The sequence below is a fragment of the Peromyscus maniculatus genome, chromosome 11, assembly GCF_049852395.1.
Source record: "Peromyscus maniculatus bairdii isolate BWxNUB_F1_BW_parent chromosome 11, HU_Pman_BW_mat_3.1, whole genome shotgun sequence".
NCBI lineage: Eukaryota > Metazoa > Chordata > Mammalia > Rodentia > Cricetidae > Peromyscus > Peromyscus maniculatus.
Genome location: NC_134862.1, coordinates 25,547,040 through 25,570,424, shown reverse-complemented (window position 1 = coordinate 25,570,424; position 23,385 = coordinate 25,547,040). Strand labels below are relative to the sequence as shown.

At 34.5% G+C, this 23,385-nt stretch overlaps 1 protein-coding gene across 3 annotated transcripts in view; it reads left to right on the top strand.

Annotated features, from left to right (window-relative positions):
- Positions 1-23,385, top strand: part of Cdh19 (cadherin 19) — a 139,547-nt gene that overhangs the window by 20,735 nt on the left and 95,427 nt on the right. For 2 of the 3 annotated variants that reach the window (XM_076547210.1, XM_042257950.2), the window contains exons 2-3: positions 5,785-6,007; positions 8,137-8,428. In XM_076547210.1, coding sequence (XP_076403325.1) covers positions 5,789-6,007; positions 8,137-8,428 — 511 coding nt within the window. In that variant the 5' untranslated portion in view covers positions 5,785-5,788. Of the gene's footprint in view, positions 1-3,752; positions 3,871-5,784; positions 6,008-8,136; positions 8,429-23,385 lie in introns of those variants that run through there. The other variant, XM_042257951.2, reaches the window with a different exon arrangement.

Below are 23,385 nucleotides of genomic sequence, written 5' to 3'. Positions count from 1 at the left end.
GCATCTCTTTTACTTCTCTCCCACTCCATCCCTGTGCAAACTCAACCATCCTGTTCCCTTATGCTCTCATACCTTATGTTCCTTTGTCCCTTTATCTCCAAATTACTTGAGAAGCAAATACTTCACATGTTTGTCTCTTCCTTTATGCCAGCATCCTTAAGAATTCTGGCTTCTCAGGAGGCAGAGGCAGGCAGATCTCCATGAGTTCGAGGCCAGCCTGGTCTACCAAGTGAGTCCCAGGAAAGCTGCAAAGCTACATAGAAAAACCCTGTCTCAAAAAACAAAACAAAAAACAAAAAAGAAAAAAAAAGAATTCTGGCTTCTGGTTTGCTGTGTATCTTAGAACAAAAACACTGTTGCACAAATAACAGATTTATACAGAATGCTTGTAAAGAGACCATTGTTTCATTTAACCTGATACCTAATATTTCTCTGTCATTGTGTCTTTGTGAGGGTTTCTATGGCTGTAATGAAAGATCATGGCCAAAAAGTATGTTGGGGAGTAAAGAGTTTTTTAGGCTTACACTTCAGTCTGGCTGTTCATCGCTGAAGGAAGTAAGGGCAGTAACTCAATAGAGGAGGTTCCCAGAGGCATAAGCTGGTGCAGAGGCCATGGAGGACTGCTGCTTACTTGCTTGCTTCCCATGGGTTGCTCCATTTGCTTTCTTATAGAATCCAAAAACACCAGCCCAGAAATGGTACCTTACAACATAGATTGGGCCTTCCCCCATTGATCACTAAATGAAAAAGTACCTTACTGCTAGATTTTAAGGAGACATTTCCTCAACTGAGGCTCTTTCCTCTGATGACATACTAAACTAATTACTTTATATGGGTTTATATTTTTTTTTTTTTTTTTTTTTTTTTTTGGTTTTTTGAGACAGGGTTTCTCTGTGTAGCTTTGCGCCTTTCCTGGAGCTCACTTGGTAGCCCAGGCTGGCCTCGAACTCACAGAGATCCGCCTGGCTCTGCCTCCCGAGTGCTGGGATTAAAGGCGTGCGCCACCACCGCCCGGCAAGTGGTTTTTTTTTTTTTTCTGTTTTGTTTTGTTTTGTTTTGAGACAGGGTTTCTCTGTGTAGTTTTGGAGCCTGTCCTGGAACTCGCTCTGTAGCCCAGGCTGGCCTTGAACTCACAAAGATCCACCTGCCTCTGCCTCCCGAGTGCTGGGATTACTGTTTTCATAATGTAGTCACTCAGGTAAATAAAGTTTCCCCATTTGTTTTTTATTGTTTTTATTATAGATTTTTTTCTCTGAACTCTTCACAAATAACAATTGGCAGTTATTAATCATATATATTTGTTCTGATTAACCTGTAATTACTTCCTCTTTTCAATGATTATTTTCCACATGTTTGATTTCATTAAAACATACTTATATACTAAAATGGTCTTTTTGTTTTAATGAAAAACTTGGTAGTGTGAGCTTTATTAATGGACTTTAGTAAGATTAGCCTAACTTCTGTCTACAAGTCAAAAGATAATTGTTTACTGAGACATTTATTTTAATTTATTTATAGAGGATATGTATGTTAAAGGTAATTTTCCTTTTTGGCCTGAACCTGTTTTATTAATGTTCTCCATAATGAACTGTTTATTACTGTTATAAAATTCATAGCAATTAAATCACAGCAGATATTCTGTACTTTCTATTGTATGACATCTTGAGGCTTCCATCACTTACATACCCCAGTCGCCACCCTTGTTTGGTACTGTGAGGATTGTGGTGTTGTGTCATTGGATATAATGTTTACTTGGAGATTAATATATATTTTGGAGGAATCATTATTTAAGAATTTCCTAGACAATGTTATTTCAAAATTTACTAAATAGGTCATAAGTAAATAATTCATTGTAAATGTAGAACATACAATGATGTAGAAATCTTAGAAAACAAAAATATTATTTCTGTGAAACAATCCTTTTCTACACTGTGAAAATATATTGATCTCATTGATTGATTACAAAGCTGACAGGGCAGTAGCTGGGTGGACAGTAAGTGGGAAAGCCCCTCAGAATGGCAGGAAGAAAAAGGGCAGAGTCAGCACAGACATCAGCCAGCCACCCAGGAAACAAGACATGCTAATGGACAGGTAAAACCATGAGCCACATGGCAATATGTAGATTAATGGAAATGGGTTCATCTAAAGTTAAGAGTTGGCTAGTAACAAGCCTGAGCTATTATTCTAGCATTTAGAATTAAGGTAAGCCTCTATGTGGAATTTTGGAAAGTGACTGCCAGGCATTTGGAACAGGTGGTCAGACCAGCAAATATCTGTTCACAGTATTTGTAAAAATGTTAGAATCATACTATCAGCATTTTCTTTTTTTTTTTTTTTTTCTTTTTTTTTTTTTATTTATTTATTTATTTTTATTTTTTTCCATCACAGGCAATTTATTTTGTTCTATTCATTCACAGTTAATACAGAAAATACTTGGAAACATTTCCATATAATGTTTGACACAGAAATCATCAAATAGAAGTATACAATGTTGACAGGAGGCAGTACATTTATAATTTATAACCCCAAATGTATTTATAAATTAGAAATGGAAAGATCTACAAATGAAATTATGAAGGTTCACCAAAGTCATTTAATCTGTCAGTTTCTCATTCATTTTTATGTCTTAATAATATTCTATTGAATGAATAAGCCACATTTTATTTGTCTCCAGTATTTGATAGCTATTTGAGTTGTTTTAACTTTTTTACTATTAGCAACACACTGCTGTAAACCTTCATGTACATGTTTCATAGGTGCACATTTTCAGTAGTTTGAGGATATATTCCTAAGGGTAGAATTGTTGAGTAACAGAGTAACAATGTTTTGCATTTTGACCAACCACCAAACTGTTTTGCCAAAGTGGCACACCATTTTACAATCTCACCAAATCCTTGTTTTTAAGGCTCTGATTTTTGTACAAAAGCATTCAATCATTCTGTCAGACCAAACCAGGAAAAGTAAGCTATAGTTCAGAGCTGTTCTATTCCATTTACTATGCAAAGCCATTCTTGGCGTTTGCAACTCTCAGCCCTTTTAGCATTTTCTTATATGCTAAAAGCTTCATATTTTATAATCAGGTCTATATGAAGATATTTTTGTGCAAATATATAATGAGCTTTGAGTATATTCCCCACCAACACAATACATTCCCTTACTTCCACTCTCTGTTTCTATTACTTACTTTCCCCTAGGTAGTGCTGTATTAGTACGTCAAGTTATTTGTCTGTAACATCTTACCCCTACAAATGGAAAAAAATGCTGTTTTCTTTTTGAGACTGACCTAATTCATCCTGATTATTTTTGAAAAACATTAAGTGGCATTTATTCAAGCCTCTGGTATTTTATGAAATATGCATGGTAAAGAAATATATCAAATCATGGCAGAGGTCACAGCTATTGAAATTTAGAATATGGGAAAAACCATAGACTGAATTAATCTTTGTTCATCACACAAGTGTGAAGAAAACTAATGTCAAAATAGCAAAAGAAGATGCTAAAAGAAGACAGAGAAGCATTAACGAACTGTTCATGCAAACATATTTAAATCATGATTCAAAAATGCTTGAATATTTTGTATTTATCACCTGATGGATATTTGGTTGTCCTAAAGTCTTATTCTGTTATTCTGAATTTTTAGTGAAATTTAACTTTTGTTTTACTCTTAAAATTGATAAATTATGATACAAAAATTAGCTTCATTCTTTTAAATTGTTCGTTGCAGGTAATGATAAATAGATGATGGCAAAATGGCTTCACAGGCAGAAGGACTTGACGTGAAGCTTGATTGCATGATTTGATTCCTAAAACCCATCATTGAAGAAGAGAATTAACTCCAAAAATTTTCAATGACTTCCCATGTGTGCTGTGGTATGTGCATGCACACGCACACAAACACACCCACCCCCCCCACCCCCCCCCACCCCCCCCCACACTCACCACTTTGAATGCTATAAATAATAAAATAAAAATTAAATTTACAGAAAGTATAAAAATATAGACTTAACAGAAAAAAGTTTTACTTAAATATGACACTTTTACTTTCATATTAACCGTGGTGGTGATTTTTCAAGTTACACAAAATGTAATTCTTGTGTTCAAATCATATTTACCACTTACTTATACTTATTCGTTCTATCAGAGCTATTGTACCTATTTATCATCTGTCTGTCTGTCTATGTATTAACCATTAAGCTAGGAACCAGATTGAAGCTCAGTAGTTGCAATTCAATTATTTATGAAGCACAAGATTTCTTGGTTGGATCTCTAACACACACACACACACACACACACACACACACACACACATGATTTTCAACAAAATGCAGCACAAAATTTGAAACTTAAATCTAAGGATGAAATTCATCCTACTTTACCCTAAGCTGAATTTTTTTTTTTTTGCTGACCTTCATTAAGTAAATGCATAACAATAACACAGCTTCTTGAAAGGACTACAGACGAATCACAGAATCCCTGTATTCTTTCTTAATTAATTGTTTTGTAACAACCCTTCTTAACAAGAGCCAAAGATATAAATATTCTCTCTGAAAGTGTTCAAAAATAAATTTAGAGTATTTACAGCAAGACCATGCCAAAAAGCTTCTAACCTGAGAGGCTGTGACTTTTCTAATCATTATCTTGTTAAATTCTTAAAAGGATTCACTGTAGTACTTTTCTTAATGAAAAAAGTGAATGAAGCTAATTTTTGTATCATAATTTATCAATTTTAAGAGTAAAACAAAAGTTAAATTTCACTAAAAATTCAGAATAACAGAATAAGACTTTAGGACAACCAAATATCCATCAGGTGACAAATACAAAATATTCACTGAAAGCACTGTGCAGATGTTGTGCAGATGTAGGGAAGGTGAGAGTGGCCGCCCTGTCAGAGGTGGAGAGAGTGGCCTCAGGCTTATGGGGTCCTGAGTAGTGGAAATAGGCTGGAGTGTTTTAGTAGTTAATGGACAATAGCATTCATATCCATTTTTCAATTTACATATTTCCTGTGATCCATCAGCTTATATTTGTTCTCTAATAATGTCATTTATTTGATGTGATAAGAGTGCTTTTTTCCCCTCATTATTCCATTTTCAACGACAGAGCCATCTTTACAAACACTAATTATTTAACTTTCAAAGAGTAAAGAACTTTGTATTGACTTTTTAGTCAAAGTGCTTTGTAACACCAGTCTCACTAATTTTTAAATCTCTCAGGTTGGAATTTTATTTTGAATTGCATTTATTTGTCATAATATCATAATGAAAAATTGTAAGGTAAATCTTATTTCTATGATGTGAAAGGAAGAGATATTTTTTCATCTCCTGGCTTGATTGTTGCATTAATCTGTTAGCTGGAGTTTTCCTGAGATAGAAATAAAGAAGGAAGTAAGCCAGTTAAATTATAATAAAATTGGATCTATCTCAATGTCAGCTGTCAATCAAAGAGATTGTTAAAGGAATACTGCAACCTTCTGGCAGATTTATGAGGGCAGTTTAAAACAAATGGTGCTTGCGCTGAAATTCAGAACATTACAAATAAGATCATTGCTGAGCTACAAAATACAATTAACTAGCTTAATTGGAAGATAAATTGAATGTCTTTTTATTCCCTTATTCCCAGCTGCAAATGTTATAACCTGTCTATAGTAATTATGTGAGAAAATATTTTTTAATGTCAATTTTTGTTCTGTTTTCTGTGTTTTAGGAATATACAGGATACTTAAGATTATAAGGGGGTATTGAGAAACAAATGCATTTTGTTTACATCATTCCTTTTTTTCTGCAGAATAATGCTTAGAATCCAAATAAACACAACAATGAATTGCTGTTTCCTGAAACGTTGGATGTTGGTGATTCCTCTCCTTGGGTATTGCCTTAAAGTTGCAGAGAACTTGCCAGCTGGGAGAGCTCAGAAAGAAGCCCCGTTTCCTGGAAGAGCTAAGCGTGGCTGGGTGTGGAACCAATTTGTTGTACCAGAGGAAATGGATACGAGACAATATGTTGGACGGGTACTTATTTTCTGGAATAATTACAATAGATGGCTATATAAAGATGTGATGTGAATGGGTTAGGAAAGTCTGGTGATTTACACATATTTAAGGGAGCTATTAGAAATTACCAAACATGGGCACAATAATAAATTTGAATTTGAAACACAACTCAAAACTTGAAGAGGAAAGTCCAGTTTTTAAACTTCTATTTCTGTCTTTTCATGAATGTGTTATATCCATTTATCATCATTAAGAAATGTAATTATGTTATTTGTGGAAATGGATCAAAGCAGCCACAGAGTCAAATGCCATTTATCAGCAGTACTCAGCTTGATATGCTGCTATGCTAAGTAACTGTTGACTTATGTTCACTCATTTTTAACTAAGCATATTAATTCCATTTCTTTTACCAGCTCAGGAATTTCAGAGGCCTACACACATCATTTAATTAGTGTAGTTCAAATCCAAAAAAAAAAAGTTTGTTTTCACTTTGAGAACAATATTTAAATTTTTTTTCCTTAATGAGACTGTAGCTAGAGTTTTTTTTTGCCTGGCCCACAGTCAGGACAAATCTCTCTCACCCCCCAGTCCCACAGCCGCTCAGACCCAACCAAGAAAACACAGAGACTTATAAACTGTATAACCATGGCAGGCTTCTTGCTAACTGTTCTTATAGCTTAAATTAATCCATTTCTATAAATCTATACCTTGCCTTACCGGCATCTTCACATGCTGCTTGTCCTGGTGGTGACTGGCAGTGACTCTTACTCAGCCTTCCACTTCCCAGAATTCTTCTCCTCCTTGTCCCGCCTATACTTCCTCCTGCCTGACTATTGGCCAATCAGTGTTTTATTTACTAACCAATCAGAGCAACACATTTGCAATACAGAACATCCCCCAGCATGAGACAGAACTGCTCCAATCTCTATATTTTTTATTATTATTATTTGAATTGATTTAAACAAAAGTAATTACAATAGCATGCCCTTCTCTGTAACTCTCTTGCTCTAAATAGATGTATCAAAATAAGTTACCTGCAGTTAGATGGCAGCAAAATTTAATTAGGTACAAAGGGTAAATACCTCAGAATTCACTTACTGTTTTTAGACTATTTGGGAGAGTGACATGTTAGCCTGGTTCTCAGAATCCATGAACACTTTATCTATCCTAGCTACAAAGTATATATATATAATATTTGTGGTTGAATCCATATATATATGGATTCAACCACAAATATTATAAACCTTCCTATATGTGCCTGTATGTGCTAGACACAAATTAAATTTTTCTGGTCTTTTTTTCCCTAAGATACCTGCAGGCAATCATATACGTGGCTACGACACATAAATGACAGGTTCTGCATGTTATATACTTAGTGTATTTTTAGTGATGTGTATAAACATTTGTCTGCATGAATGTATTTGTAACACATGCATATATGGTGGCTATGAATGCCAGAAGTCATTGAATCCCCTGGAACTGGAGTTACAGACAGTTGTGAGCTACCTTGTGGATTCTGGGATTTGAACCCGGTCCTCTGGAAGAGCAGGCAGGGCTCTCAACCACTGAGCCATCTCTCCAGGCTGAAAATCCTAAACTCATTAGTCTAAACTAATTAGAATTATTTTTAAGTCCAATAAGTTTAATTATTCTAATTATAAATAATATTAAATTACAATCAGATTAATTATGAATAATGTAATTGTAGACTAATCATAATTAGTCTAATTATAAATAAGTCTAAACTAATTAGACTTATTTGTTTAAAATAATAAAATCTTACTACTTCATTATACTGGAAATCAGGAACCTCTCCATTACTGACATGGTTATACATATGATAATATTTTACCTCAGTTGACATGATAAAGAATTATAAAGTGGGTGGGGGTAGTTCATGTATTTAATCTCAGCACTAGGGAAAGAGGCAGGTGGATCCCTAAATTCAAAGCCAGCTGATTCTACAGAGTCAGTTAAAATACATGCAGGACTACACAGAAAAACTCTGTCTCAAAAAACCAATGATAATAATTTAAAAAAGAATGATGTAGATTTATTCACTTGAAACATTAAAATATATGAAAATTATGAATACCAAGTTGAATTTGTATATATCCAGAAATACAGTTGTCTGTCTTTACTTGCAGCTAAGATCTGATTTAGACAATGGAAACAGCTCTTTCCAGTACAATCTACTGGGGACTGGAGCGGGAAGCTTCAGCATTGATGAACGAACAGGTGACATATTTGCCATTCGGAAGCTCGATAGAGAGGAACAATCCCTCTACATGCTGAGAGCCCAGGTAATAGACACCAGCACTGGAAAGGCTGTGGAACCTGAGTCTGAGTTTGTCGTCAGAGTCTCGGATATCAATGACAATGAACCGAAGTTCCTATATGAACCCTATGAAGCCACTGTACCGGAGATGTCTCCAGAAGGTATTGCATAGCAATTTACATCAGTGCTTTATTAACAATGACAAGATTAAAATGTTTGAGTATACGTTTGGTAGAACGTTGGTTTAGTTTCCATATTAACCTTTCCTGTGAAAAAATTTTTAAGTAAAATATTTGCAGAATCATGTAATATAATACTATTTTTTAAAGTAAAATTAGAAGAAAAACTATAAACTTTTTTCTAGTGAACTCTATTTAATTAGTACTTTATTACTGCTTCAAAATTGTTTGTACTTCTGTCATATAATGTGATGGTTTTATTGTTGGATACGCTGTATGTATGAAATACAGACTTCTGTATATATTATGCTGTTTTTTCTTAGTTTCATTAATATCTGAAATGAATTTAATTTCAAACTTGAACATTCAAGTAGAATTGAGCTAAAATTTATATTTTTATCATTTGTCACCCTGTACTGCAAAGCAATTTTTCTATAAGCCTTCAAATTATGTTTAAAAAGTTTAGATGATTATATTCAGTGGATTAATAAATTCTATAAGATATGCATAACGAGTTAAAGGAAATAATTTGTATAATAAAAACTGCTACAGCCATAAAGAACAAGGAATATTTTTTTTAAAAAAAGGTGCTTAAACATTTACCGGCATCTTTGCTCATTTCAAGTTCCTATTCAACATTGTTGCCATTAAAGTCATGAATGCATTGAATGAATAAGAGATGGGTTTCAATGGGAAAAAGTTATCAACTACTTTGGAGATCAAAAATAATTTTGAAGCAAAGGGAATTTATGAATATAAAAATTCTCTTATTAAGTCTGACAAAATTTGGATAGCACAATTACAGTCAAATTTAATTTAAAAATCTTTTTAAAATGATAATTTATTTAGTCATGATTATTTTAAAACATGCTAACATAATTTGAAATTTATTTATTAAAATTTGAAATCATTTTCCATTGAGTGTATAATATATTTCCCATTGCACTTTTCCTGATTTTTTTCTTTTAACATACCAATTATAAATTAGGGGTGTCATTCTGATTTGAATATGAGATAATATTGTTCTATGATAGAATATACTTACAACATAAATGATACATATTTGACATAATGTGTCAAAAACAAATTTTGTTAAAATATTTTTAGACTCCTTTAAATTTGTTGTTTTGATAGCAAACAGATTCCTTGTCTTCTTTCATTTTTTTTTTTGTTCTCCCCATGTTTTCCTTCTTTGGTCTTTTTCTCTACTTATGTAATTTATGGTATTATCATGTACTTAGAATATTTTGTTTAAAAGTAAAAAGAGAATCATAATGGATTTTTAGTAATTCTTTTCTAGAATTTGGTACTTATATAAGTTAAACATACAACCCCCTCAAAAAACTAATTTTAAATAAGCATGCTTATAATTAGTTTATGATGGATATTAAATATGGGTGAAGTATGAGGGTCATTATTTGTCTAGAGATGTGGGTCAGTTTTTTGAGAGGGAAAAAATGGTATAAATAAACCAGTCATGTATTCTGGAAGAAGATCTCCATAGGAGAGTGACCATAATTGCATGTGTGAGTGAATTCATGATATGCAAAATACACACATCATAGGCATGTACACAAGCACATACACAAAGAAAGTACATGAATGATTTGAGTGTAATTAATTAGATTATAGTGTAGTGGCATATTTAGGGAACACCAGAAAAGCAATGTAACTGTTGTCAAACAGTTCTTAGATGAAAAGAGTTTCCCTGGATCCTGGACACATGAAGAAAATTCATGGAATCTGATGGCTTCCTAAAGAATCAGCTGAGTGGTTGTTTTCTTTTGATTTTTCTGTGAAATTTGATATAAATAATAGAACTTGGAAAATGGTCTAACACTTTATATGGGGAAGAAGAGAAATAAAATGAACAGCATCTTACAGAATTAGGAAGCCTATAGGCAATGATTTAATGTTTAGTTAATAGTGTTACAGAATAACACTATTAACTAGTAACACACAGTCAATAATAACACAGTTTTAGTTATGAGGTTTGTGCTGTCCTAGAGTTTCTATTTCTGTAATAAAACACCATGAGGAAAAGTAACAGTAATATGTGGAGGAAAAGATTATTCAATCTTATAGTTCCATCACTGAAGGAAGCCATAGCAGGAACTCAAAGTAGAGCAGGGACTTAGTGTGAATTGAAACAGAGGCCATGGAGCAGTACTTGCTTGCTTCTAGTTTGCTTCTCACAACTTACTTCATTCTTTTAAATGTACACTTGACAACCTTCTGAGTGGAGGTACCACTTGCCTACAGGGCACTCTCATGGAGTAATTTTGTTAATTTAGAATCCATCTTCTCACAAGTGTGGACTTGTGTCAGGCTGACAAAAAACAACAACACATTTGGTGACTACATGTTTCTTTGTTCATTTTCATCTTAAAGTTAATTTGCAAACTATGTAGTTAATCTGTGGGATACAGTAGATACTTTGTGCATTAATCGGTGTTCAGACTTAAATGGAGTCCAAATAAAAACGATGAGGAATGGACAGCAGTTTTTATGAAGCTGGCTACTATTGAAGTTTTCTCATTGTTTTGATCTTTTACCAATGATTTCCTTTTGAAGCATTAATTTATATCTGTTACATTTCACCTGTAGTAAAGAAATCAACTAGTAAGATAATATGAAATTTAATTTGCTTTCCTAAGTATATCATTACCACATTTTGTGAATTCTTTTCTGCAAATACATTGTTAATTCTCCCTCACACTCATCTTTATATTCATTATCTGTTGGTGGCAATTGCTCTCAGGCTGCATGTTAACATTTTACAAGAGCCATGCTTCAAAATTCTTTTTTTTTAATTGAATTTAAACATCAGTCACTGCCAGAACTTTAGTTTGTCTTTCTTAAATGTGTTTGTTGTGTTAGAATCAGTTGCCAACTTTTATTTGTATCTGCACTTTGAACTAAAATTTGACATAGATTGCTTTAACAAATTCACAATATATACATTATCTACTGGACTATTTAGTTAATAATATATGACTTACTGATCCAAAATTGCATATACTTCTAAGACAAAATGTGATGCTTTTATTCTTTCATACATTGTGTGTATCAAACACTCACTCTTTCTATACAATGTTGGGTTTTCTAGATTGCATCTACATTTGGAGTAGTTTCTTTCAAGCTTGGACAAGTTCAATTGAGATAAAACTCTGTGTGTGTGTGTGTGTGTGTGTGTGTGTGTGTGTGTGTGTGTGTGTGTGTTCATTTGTTCAACTGGACTGCAAAGTTATTTTCTTCCTTCTATAAAAAAAATACAAGGTGTATAAGCCTAAAAGATACAGAGTTATTGAGGAGAAATGACTGAATAACTAGACAGAATTATGCATGTGTGTATGAAAATGCTGCACAAAACATGAGATCCATTTGAGAGGTGGCCAATGTAAATATAAGGGAGACTCCATGAAAGTGCATGAAGACACACAGTGACCCAAGGGATTATTAATTGCAAGTAATTAGTCAATAATTATCCTGAAATGTTTTGTTGTTGAAGTTGTATCTTCATTTTTATATCTTTGCGATTGACCTGAATAACAACTTATTTTAATTGTCTTCCCTTTTAATGATGGCAGTCAGTTTTCATACAAAATGTTACATTAAAGAGAAAGAGGATAATGAAAACAGACTGTGTGCGACTAGAGGGATAGCTCAGCTGTTAATAAAAATGGCTGTTCTTTCAGGGGAACATTTTTGATGCCATAAACCCACATATGACATCATACAACTCTGTAAATTTACTTCTAGATATTTCCATAGCCTCTGCTTGCCTGCAGAGGCAACAGGTACTCAATTATTTCATAAGCATATGTGGGAGCAAAATGCTAAAATGTCATTCACACAAAATAAAATATTATTTAAAATAGATTTTGTACCTCTCTTTCAGTCAGTAAATGTTCTTTACTTATCTAAGTCATAGTTTCAGAGAAAAGCCCTTTTAAGCCAATCCTTGTTGGCAACATAGATTCATGTCATTTATTTTATATAAATTATTCAAAAATGTTGTTTTGATAAATTAGGTCACACTATATGATCGACAAAAATAATGAATAAACATTTATGGTTTTCCTACACTGAATGAGAATTCTTGTTGCAACCCTATGACCATTTATATATGTGTACAAACATAATGGACATTGGAAAGCAAAAGCCTTTAAAGTTTGATCTTTGTCTTTCTCCTTACAGTAAGCAAGATGGCTAGTAGTGAAATCTTCTTTACCCCTATTTCTAGGTGCTCAATGAAATAAATAGAATCTATCAAATCTTTTATTGCAGGAAATATCCCAGTACTTCAGTTTCAAAACTAGCAAGCATTTGTTGTTAAATACAATATCATCATGATTATTTTATTATTAAAATATAACAGGATTTGTGAATGAAACTATGTTGACTTTATTCCTTAAGAACGACTATAACAGTTGTGCAGTGTTGGCATATGCCTTTAACCCCAGCACACGGGAGGCAGAGCCAGGTAGATTTCTGTGTCTTTGAGGCTTGGCACATCTACAGAGTGAGATTCAGGACAGGCACCAAAACTACACAGAGAAACCCTATGTTGAAAAACCAAAAAAATGAAAGAAAGAATGACTATAGTAGTTTTTCATCTTTGAAATGTAAATAAAATATATATAATGAATTCTATTATAGTGAAAAGAATATCTTGAATTGTGTGTTTACTGATTTTGAAAAAGTACATAGTTATTTTCAATAATAGTTACCATTAATTTTATAGAATAGATCATAATGTATTAGCATATATGTGATAAAAAAGATAAATTCAAATGCAAATATAAACAAATATTAATAATTATAATTACTTGTCAGAAAATAACATTTCTTTTTTGTTTGGTACATTTGAAAACTTGATTCCCAGAATCTTAAAAGTTTACATATAAGTTCTAATGAATGGGTTTTGATTAATTGCTATTCTATTTCTTCTGTATATATCACCAGCTTCATTAAACAGAGTTTAACGTACTAAAATGATATAGTGTCCAAGTTTTAAAGGCAAAGGTGTCAAATATGCAATTCATAAATACAACCACTGACTTATTTGTAGGTAGCAATGATCAGAAAAACAAAGTGACTGAAAACACTACACAATTAAGGTAAGAAGTGGGAAACAGAAGCTGCTTCCCAATGCTCCTTATAATTTCTGGGATGTTAAGGAATTATACCTCAAATATAAATAATACAATGTATTTATTGAAGACTTACCAGTAGATGAAAGTCTTCCCATTAATGAAATTGTGTCCCAGTATGAATGTAGATGCAGAGTTCTGAAGAAATAATTGCTTCTCTAATGAATCTCATTACTTAATCATTTATTATATCTTTTTACTGTTTCATTGTTAGAAAAATAATTAATGTAAATCCCAGTTAAACAAAGTTTTATATAATATGCACTACTTTAGAGTTGAAAACCGTACAAGTAAATATCTCAATAAAATCTAGATGAATAAATCTATATGTTAAAGTAGCTGCTTCAAGATTGCATGTTGTGGTCCAAAACTTTAAACCTAGCACTCAGGAGCCACAGGTATATAGACCTCTATTAATTCAAGACCAGCATCATCTACACCAAGAGTACTAGGCAAGCCTGGATGAGTTATGCCTTATATGAAAATACAAAACAGTTGTTTCATAACACAATTTATATTTCTCCAATATGCAGGAAATATTTTAATTGCATACTTAAAAGTGTAAAACCAAGATAATACTTACATATTAAAATAAATGAGTCATAATGAAATCCATGGTTTGACTCTCAGCAGTCATCACTAAAATAAACTGTAGCACATGTGTCTAATTAAGTGTCCAGTAATAAATATACAATTCAATTTTATCTTGTCCTGGTTACAATTTGCTACATTCCTTATGATTAGTGTGTATATAAAATTTTATCACTTTTTTATATTTTTTGTGTTTGGATGCCTCCTATCATTATTAGACAATAAAATACTCTCTGTGGTATGAGGCATCACAAGCCAATGAGATTCTGTTGCAGATGATAAAATTAAGAGTTAGGCCGGAATCATTAGGTTATGCATAAAACTCGTGGGTGATGATAAATTTAAAGTAACACACATTGACAGAGTTACAATTTCCGTACATGAGATTATATCTAATGCCTACAAAATCTTTTTAATATGTTTAGAAAGTCTATTATTGATTCTGCCATTAATGTTTATTCCAATCTTCAAAATTCACTTAGCTTTATAGTTAAGCAATTATTAACATTACCTCAAACATGGCAATTCATATGAAATTTTATATGTACTGTACATATTGCCTTCTAATACTGTACAATAATCTTATTATAATTCTATAATAAAAAATGAAAGAATTTAATCAACAAGTACAGTTCCCAAAGAGAACAAAACTGTACCTTCCTCTTGAACACCTGGTACAATGTCCAATATCACCTAGAAGACAACATATACTACTTCTAATATTGTATTTTCACAAAAAATATTTTATGATGGTTGTAAAGATTCAGTAGATAAACAGGAAGACTTAATAGTTAAATTAGCATTTATGAGAAAGTTTCTCATGAATTAAATGTCAAATGTTAATTCAATGTAAAGGCAAGGAATGTTGTACTGTGTGTATGTTTTATGTTTATTTGAGACAAGTAAACTAATTAGTGGGTTGCTATTTACCATGTAGTGTCTTGTTTCTTTATTTTTACATAACGATCAAAGTCTCCTCTTACTCCTCTTTTCTCACTGTCTCCTCCATCACCCTCCATCCACTCTTCCTCCTGTTTCTCTTAAGAAAAAGGTGTGCCTCACATGAATATCAGACAGCCATGGTATATCAAGTATCAAGTTTCAGTGAGACTAGGGTATCTCCTCTCTTATTAAGGCTGTACAAGGCTGTAGTGAATGAGGAATAGCATCCAAAAAAAGGCAACAGTGTCAGAGAAAGCCTGAACTCCACTGTTATGAGTCTAATGTAGACGGATTGCTAAACAATCTTATTAAATAAAAAAAAAAGGAGCCAGAAATTGGAGCTAAACCCTGAGAGAGATCAGAGGAATAGGAAGAGCCACCAGCAAACCTCACCTCATGAAGCCCACAGCTTCCAAAAACTGAGATACTTCCTGTCTACTCACGGCTATGTATGTCTTGCTGTTCTGCCATCTGATTTGCCCTCTCTGTCCAGCTACATCACTTCCTCTTCCTTCCCAGATCTGTCACTTCCTGTCTGTCTATCCAGACCTCCAGACTTCCATGGTTAACTAGTGTTGAAATAAGGCATATTCCACCATATCTGGCTCTGTTCCCAGTGTGGCCTTGAACTCACAAAGAACCAAACATATACCTCCCTGCCAAGTGATAGTATTAAAGGTGTGCACTACCATTGCCTGACTTCTGTGTTTATTTATAATTGCTGACTTTTTCTTCTCATCTCCAGGCAAGCTTTATTTATTAAAGCACAAATAAAATATCACCATGTTTCCCATTTTTTGTCTAATAAAAATTAAAAAGTTATAACTAATATAAGAAAAACTATATAAAATAACTGCAATAACTATATATAATATACAAGCAACAAATACATCAACATCTAGTCCAACAAGAAGACCAAGTTGCACCTCTGTAACATATATGCAGAAGGCCTAGGTCAGTCACATTCAGGATCCCTAAATGACTGTTCAGACTCTGTGAGACACTATGAGCACAGGTTAATTTGTGCTCTATGTTTTCTTTTGTTTTCCTTGACCTCACTGACTTCTTCAAGCCTTCCTCCACATTTTTTGCATAATTCACTCCTACCTAATGTTAGACTGTGGGTTTATGCCTCTGTTTCCATCAGTTGCTGGTTGCAGCCTCTCGGATGACAGTTGAGACTAAGCATCAATCTAAAAGTATAGCAGAATATAATTTGGAATCATTACATTGACATTTTTTTTTCTGCCAGACCTATCCTAAGTCTCTGGGCTAGGCTGCCTCTGGGTCATGGGTTTTAAAGTTTGGTCAGTCATTGGTTGGTCACTCCCACAATTCTGCACTATCTTTACTTGAACACATCTTGTACATAGGCCAACTTGTAGGTTGAAAATTTGGTGGATAGATTGAGATCCCAATCCCTCCACTGGAAGTCTTTTTTCTTGGCCATGATTTATTATTATTATTTTTTTATTTTACATACAAATCACAATTTCTCCTTCCTCCTCTCCTCCTGTTCCCTCCTCCTACCACATTTCTGCCCCACATCCTCTTCTCAGAAAAGGTAAGGCCTTCAATGGGAGTCAACAAGCATGGCTTATCAAGTTGAGGCAAGTCTAAGCTCTCCCTTGTAGATGTAACCAACTGTCTTATTAAATAAGAAACACAGAGCCAATGCAAAGATGAAAGCCAAGAGATCAGAGCGAAGAGCCTTACCTGCCTCCTGCAGCTAAGCTCTTAAGCCAAGAGACTTTTCCCAAAGAGAGCTACTTCCTGCCTTTTTGTCTTTATATAGACATTCTGTTCTGCCTTCTAATTGGATGTAAAACCAAATACATGACTGCCTTGTCACTGTTGTACAGCCCTCCAGGTCTTCTATGGTATTGAGATTAAAGGCATGTGTCTCCAATGCTGGCTGTATCCTTGAACACACAGAGATCTACCTAGCTCTGCCTATCAAGTGCTGGGATTAAAGACATGCACCACCAATGCCCAGCTTTTGCTATGGCTCTAATAGCTCTGACCCCCTGGTAACTTTATTTATTAACATACAAATAAAATCACATTTCAGTACAATTAAAATATCACCATATTTCCCCTTTTCTATTTTAATAAAAAGAAAAAAGGTAAAAGGTTATAACTAACATAAGAAAAACTATATACAAAAGTACAATAACTATATATAATATATACAAGTAACAAATACCTAAACGATGTCTAGTCCATTTGTATTTGACAAATCAGAGAAAATAATTCCATTATCTATCCTATTTTGATAAGTCCAATATGTACCTAATTCACTTTCTATTCTAACTAGTCTTCAACTATGACTAAAAATCTTCAACTATAACTAACTAATCTTCAACTCCCTCAGAGATCCAAGAAGGAAATAATATTACCTAACAAAAATAAAAACAGGAAGTGCATGCAAGCAACTTCTGAAAAATTGTGAGTTGACAGAAACAGCCAGCTGCCTGGACAGTCACCTGAGGTTTCTCCACAGTGTTGGGGCATCATCTTCAGCCTATAGGCTTAGCTCATCTGACAGACTCATTTGTAAAGTAGGATATACACAAGGTCAACAATTCAACCTCACATTGGGTGAGAGCAGTCCATGTACCAGAAACACCTGAATTCCACTAGTGTCATGTCATGATTCAGGATTTTAAATTCTGGAAATTGTTGATTTTTTTTTAATTCAGCTGTTCATTCTTCTTGGCTGTGTATATATGGCTTTATCTCAGCATCCTGTTCATCTCTACATCCCTCTATTAAATGCCAGTCTACTATTGAGCGGCATGAGCTTAGTTACTCTTCAAGATTAATTGTTTCAGCTGCTGATCCATTGCACATCAGAAGCCATCAACCTACTGCCTGTTCAGCTGCCTTCTAAGGAAAGGGCACTGTAACTTTTCTGGATCATGAAGGCTACTTCAGGGATGGTGCCATATTGTCCTGGCCTCAGAAGATGCCTTTTGATAAAGCCATAACCACACTTGTTTTGGCAAGAATCAGTAGTCCTTTGTTTCATGTCATGTCTGTCCATTTTGTCCTGTTGATTCGAGGATACTTTGTTGTCCAGTGGCTAACTTTTGCCACAATGAAAGTTAACTCCACATGCAGTTTCTTCAATGTCCATATTTTCTCTGAAGTAGATTGGTACTGCCAGGAGCCGACATGTCTCAAAAAAGAAAAATTTTCTAAGTTATTAAAACATTTTAAATGCCATATTCTGTAGATCTCGGAAGGGTTTGAAGATGACCTGTCTCTCTAAAATATATCTGCTCAATCTTGAAAACATAGCTAATATGACTACAAGTTCTATTGTAATGTCTAACTACTAACTTTCATTTCTTTATATCCTAATAGTTGGTAATAATAACATTCAAGGATCAGAAAATTGCATTACATTGTGAAATGAATGGTATAAGTACAATTAGAAATATACATATAGCATTTTCTAACAATATCAATTTCAATATATATAAATTGTATACAATATAAAACAATACAATCCAGTGTAAAGTATTTAAAACTAGTAATTGTCTGTTTCTTTTCTTTATTGTTAAACAAGAACCTGAAATTTAATCTCCTTTGCTTAGTCTTTTTCCTAACCCTTGACAACCACTTGTAACCAACCCCCCTAAACAATGAAAATTATCCCAGACCCAAAACCCATTAAAAAGACCAAAAAACCTCCCGCTGCACACCACCTCTTTGGGAATGTGGGAGTCGTCTTCTTAAAATTGCTTCCTGCTGTGTATGGGCGAAGGTATCTTTATTCTGAAAAGAAAAATTTTAGATTAATTGTCAAATTCTAGGAAAGGTAACTACATCCTTCATTATCCAGTCTGTTAATAATGCCAAAGTTCAGGGTTTATCTCAAGTCCTTATTCAAGTAGTCTTTGAGACTGATCATTTCAGCTAGCCCTCTCAAAATTGCTCTGAGCACTTTGTAGTTCAACGCTGATCTGTAGATGATGTTTGTCAGCTTAGTGATGTTATTATTGTCCACGTGTAATTGTTGTTGTTGTGGGGCCCCATCTTCTTCCTGGAGACTTCAGTTGATGTTAGGCCTAGACATGATTTCCTGCAGAAAACTGATAAGAGACTCAAACACAAAGAAATATAAATGCAGCTAATTGAAGCCTTTTTTCTAGAACTAGTTAGTACTCTATATGACCATTCATATCTTAACAAAGTTTAAAATGAATATATATATATATTAATCTTGTAAATTTTGATATAAAATTTATACTTTAAGAAAAGTTTAAAGAATGTGAATAGAATCAAAGAGTTGAGATTAGTAATAGAATAGTTCCTTAATTAATTTGGCTTTTGTCCTGTCCCATAGCAAAAGATGGCTCTTTTATTCTGGCATGATACAGGGAGTTTGCATTTTCCTTTTAACAACATACTTGAGTTTAAAGAAGGAGAGAGCCATTCTCCAACTCCAAAGTCAGCTTTAAATTTTAATTGAACTGGGACTATTAGAAGATCGATAGTGTTAAATTTCTTTAGAGGAGAGCAGAAACATTTAAGAAGACATAAAGTTTTTTAGATGATATACCAGTAGGCCATTTTACTCTTGTTTCCTGGGATAGATGATTTGTATTTTTCCTAAGTTGTCATTTATCCAGTGTTCTTCAGATTCCTTAGCTTTCATTCTCGTAAAAGACAAAAACAAAAACCTTTCCCCAAGACTAATTTTGGGGATGATCCTTTTTAGCAAGTTATTATCTGACTAAATGAAAAGGCATGTGTTACTGGTACAAGTTAGTTTAAATTGGATGCTCATGCTGGTTGATGAACTATCACCTCCTCTAATTAAGAGGTCTCTCTTGTTCAAATCAAACCTTTACCATTTTTGATGGTACCCACAACTTATCTTCTCCTGTAGAAACAAAAGCAAAACCTCATCCCCAACGTAACACATATCATGGTTTCCATTCTGAGGTTTGCACATTCTTAAAGTATATAGGCTCATTTAATTCTGTAGTTTTTTCTATTATCCAATGTCTCTCTGCAGCTGTTGTTACTTTCTCGTTGGCATTGAGCAAATTCAAAGTTAATAGAGCATTATGTAGTCTATTGCTGAGGTTACCCCTTTCTGTTTATTTAGCATATCCTTTAGAGTTCTGTTTGATTTTTCCATAACTACTTGAAGTATAGGATTATGTGGTATGCCTGTAATATGCTTTATATTGTTTTTTTTTTATTTTACAACACCATTCAGTTCCACATAATAGCCACAGATTCCCCTGCTCTCCCCCTCCCACCCCCCTCCTCCTCCCCCCAGCCCATCCCCCATTCCCACCTACTCCAGATCAAGGTCTCCCCTGGGGACCGAGATTGACCTGATAGACTCAGTCCAGGCAGGTCCAGTGCCCCCCTCCCAGACCGAGCCAAGCGTCCCTGCATAAGTCCCAGGATTCAAACAGCCAACTCATGCAACAAGCCTAGGACCCGGCACCACCACCCAGATGCCTCCCAAACAGATCAAGCCAAATGACTGTCTCACCCATTCAGAGGGCCTGATCCAGTTGGGGGCCCCTCAGCCTTTGGTTCATAGTTCATGTGCTTCCATTCATTTGATTATTTGTCCCTGTGCTTTACCCAACCTTGGCTTCAACAATTCTTGCTCATATAAACCCTCCTCTCTCTCACTAATTAGACTCCCAGCTCTCCACCAGGGGCCCAGCTGTGGATGTCTGCATCCAGATTCCTCAGTCCTTGGATGGGGTTTCTGGCACAACTATCAGGGTGTTTGGCCATCCCATCACCAGAGTAGGTCAGTCCCGGCCGTCTCTCGACCATTGCCAACAGTCTTTTGCAGGGGTATCTTTGTGGATCTCCATGGGCCTCCCTAGTTCTCTGCTTCCTCCCCTTCTCATGTGGTCTTCATTTACCATGGTCTCCTATTCCTTGTTCTCCCTCTCTTTTCTTGATCCAGCTAGGATCTCCTGCTCTCTTTCCCTCGACCGTTGCCCTTCATTGCTCCCACTCATGACCAGGCTGTTCATGTAGATCTCATCCATTTCTCCGTGTCTTTTTTGGGGTCCCATTTTCCAGGTAGCCTCACTGGTGATGTGAGTAGCAGTCCAGTCATCCTTGTTCCACATCTAGCATCTTCCTATGAGTGAGTACATACCATATTTGTCTTTCTGGGTCTGGGTTACCTCACTCAGGATGATTTTTTCTAGATCCATCCATTTGCCTGCAAACCTCATGATGTCATTGTTTTTCTCTGCTGAGTAGTATTCCATTGTGTATATGTGCCACAATTTATCCATTCTTCAGGTGAAGGGCATCTAGGTTGTTTCCAGGTTTTGGCCATTACAAACAATGCTGATATGAACATAGCTGAGCAAGTGCTCTTATGGTTTGATTGAGCATTTCTTGGGTATATGCCCAGGAGTGGTATATCTAGATCTTGGGGGAGATTGATTCCCAATTTTCTAAGAAAGCGCCATATTGATTTCCAAACTGGTTGTACAAGCTTGCATTCCCACCAGCAGTGGAGGAGAGTTCCCTTAGTTCCACATCCTCTCCAGCATAAAGTTTCTTCAGTGTTTTTTAACTTAGCCATTCTGACAGGCGTAAGGTGGTATCTCAGAGTTGTTTTGATTTGCATTTCCCTGATGATTAGGAATGTTGAGCAATTTCTTAAATGTCTTTCAGCCATTTGAGTTTCCTCTGTTGAGAATTCTCTGTTTAGTTCTAAAGCCCATTTCTTAATTGGACTGTTGGTCGTTTTGATGTCTAATTTCTTGAGTTCCTTATATATTCTGGATATCAGTCCTCTGTCACATGTGGGGTTGGTGAAGATCTTTTCCCATTCTGTAGGCTGTCAATATGCTTTATATTGTAATAAGCAAAAAAAACCTGTTTCATTTTAACAGAGACATATGATGGAGCACTGTCAGTTTTGATTTGTGCAGGTATACCCATGATGGTCATAACTTCTAGCAAATGAGTGATTACAGAATCAGCTTTTTTAGAACTCAAAACAGTTGCCCATTGAAATCCTGAATAAGTATCAATGGTATGGTGTAAATATTTCAATTTTCCAAATTCTGCAAAGTGAAACATGTCCAACTTCCAGATTTTATTCCTGAGTACCCTTTGGGTTACATTCTGCTGATAATGGCATTTGATTATAGAAGGAACAAGTAGGATTTTGTTTTTGCTATTTCTTTGGCTCATTGCCAGGTTATGGAAAAATCCTTTTTTAAAACTTTACTCTTGACATGATGCTGTTTTTTATGAAATTCTGAGGCCTCCAGCACATTTCCTATCAATAATTTATCAATCTCATCATTGCCTTGCACTAGAGGGCCTCACAGACCAGTATGGGATCGGATGTAAGTTAAATATAAAGGATGACTCCTTTTCCTGATTGTATCTTGTAATTGAATAATCAGTGAAGTGAATTCTGAACCATCAAGGATAAATTCTGCAGTCTCAATATGGAATATTACTCTTTCAGCATACTGAGAGTCAGTTACTATGTTGAGAGGTTCTGAAAAATCCATTATTACCAACAGAATAGCATATAATTCTAATTTTTGAACTAAATTATAAGGATGTTGAACCACTTTACTTAAATTTTCTGATTTGTAAACTGCCTTTCCTTGTTTGTTGGCATCTGTATAAAATGTACGAACTCCAGATATGGGTTTTTCCTGTACAATTCGAGGCAAGAGCCAATCAGCTCTCTTTATAAGATCAATTCTATCGCTTTGGGGATATTTGCTGTTAATTTCTCCAAAAAAATTACTGCAAGCTCTTTGTCAAGGTTCACTTTCTGTCCATAATTTTTCAACGTCCTCCTTAGTTAAAGGTATGACGATTTCTGCTGGATCTATTCCTGCTAATTGATGAAGTCTCAATTTTCCCTCCCAAATCAAGTCAGAGATTTTTTCCACATAAGTTTTTAATTTTTTATTTGGTTTATTTGGTAAGAATATCCATTCCAATATAATATCTTCCCTCTGCATTAATATTCCTGTAGGAGAATGCCTAGAAGGTAAAATAACCAAAACGCAATCCAGTTTTGGATCAATATGATACTCGTGTCCTTCATGTACTTTCTTTTCTACCAAGGCCAATTCTTTCTCAGCTTCAGGTGATAATTCCCTTGGACTATTTAAGTCCTTGTCACCCTCTAAGGTTTTGAACAAATTATTCAGTTCATCATTTTTTACCCCAACAATAGTTCGTAGATGAGAAATATCTCCAAATAATCTT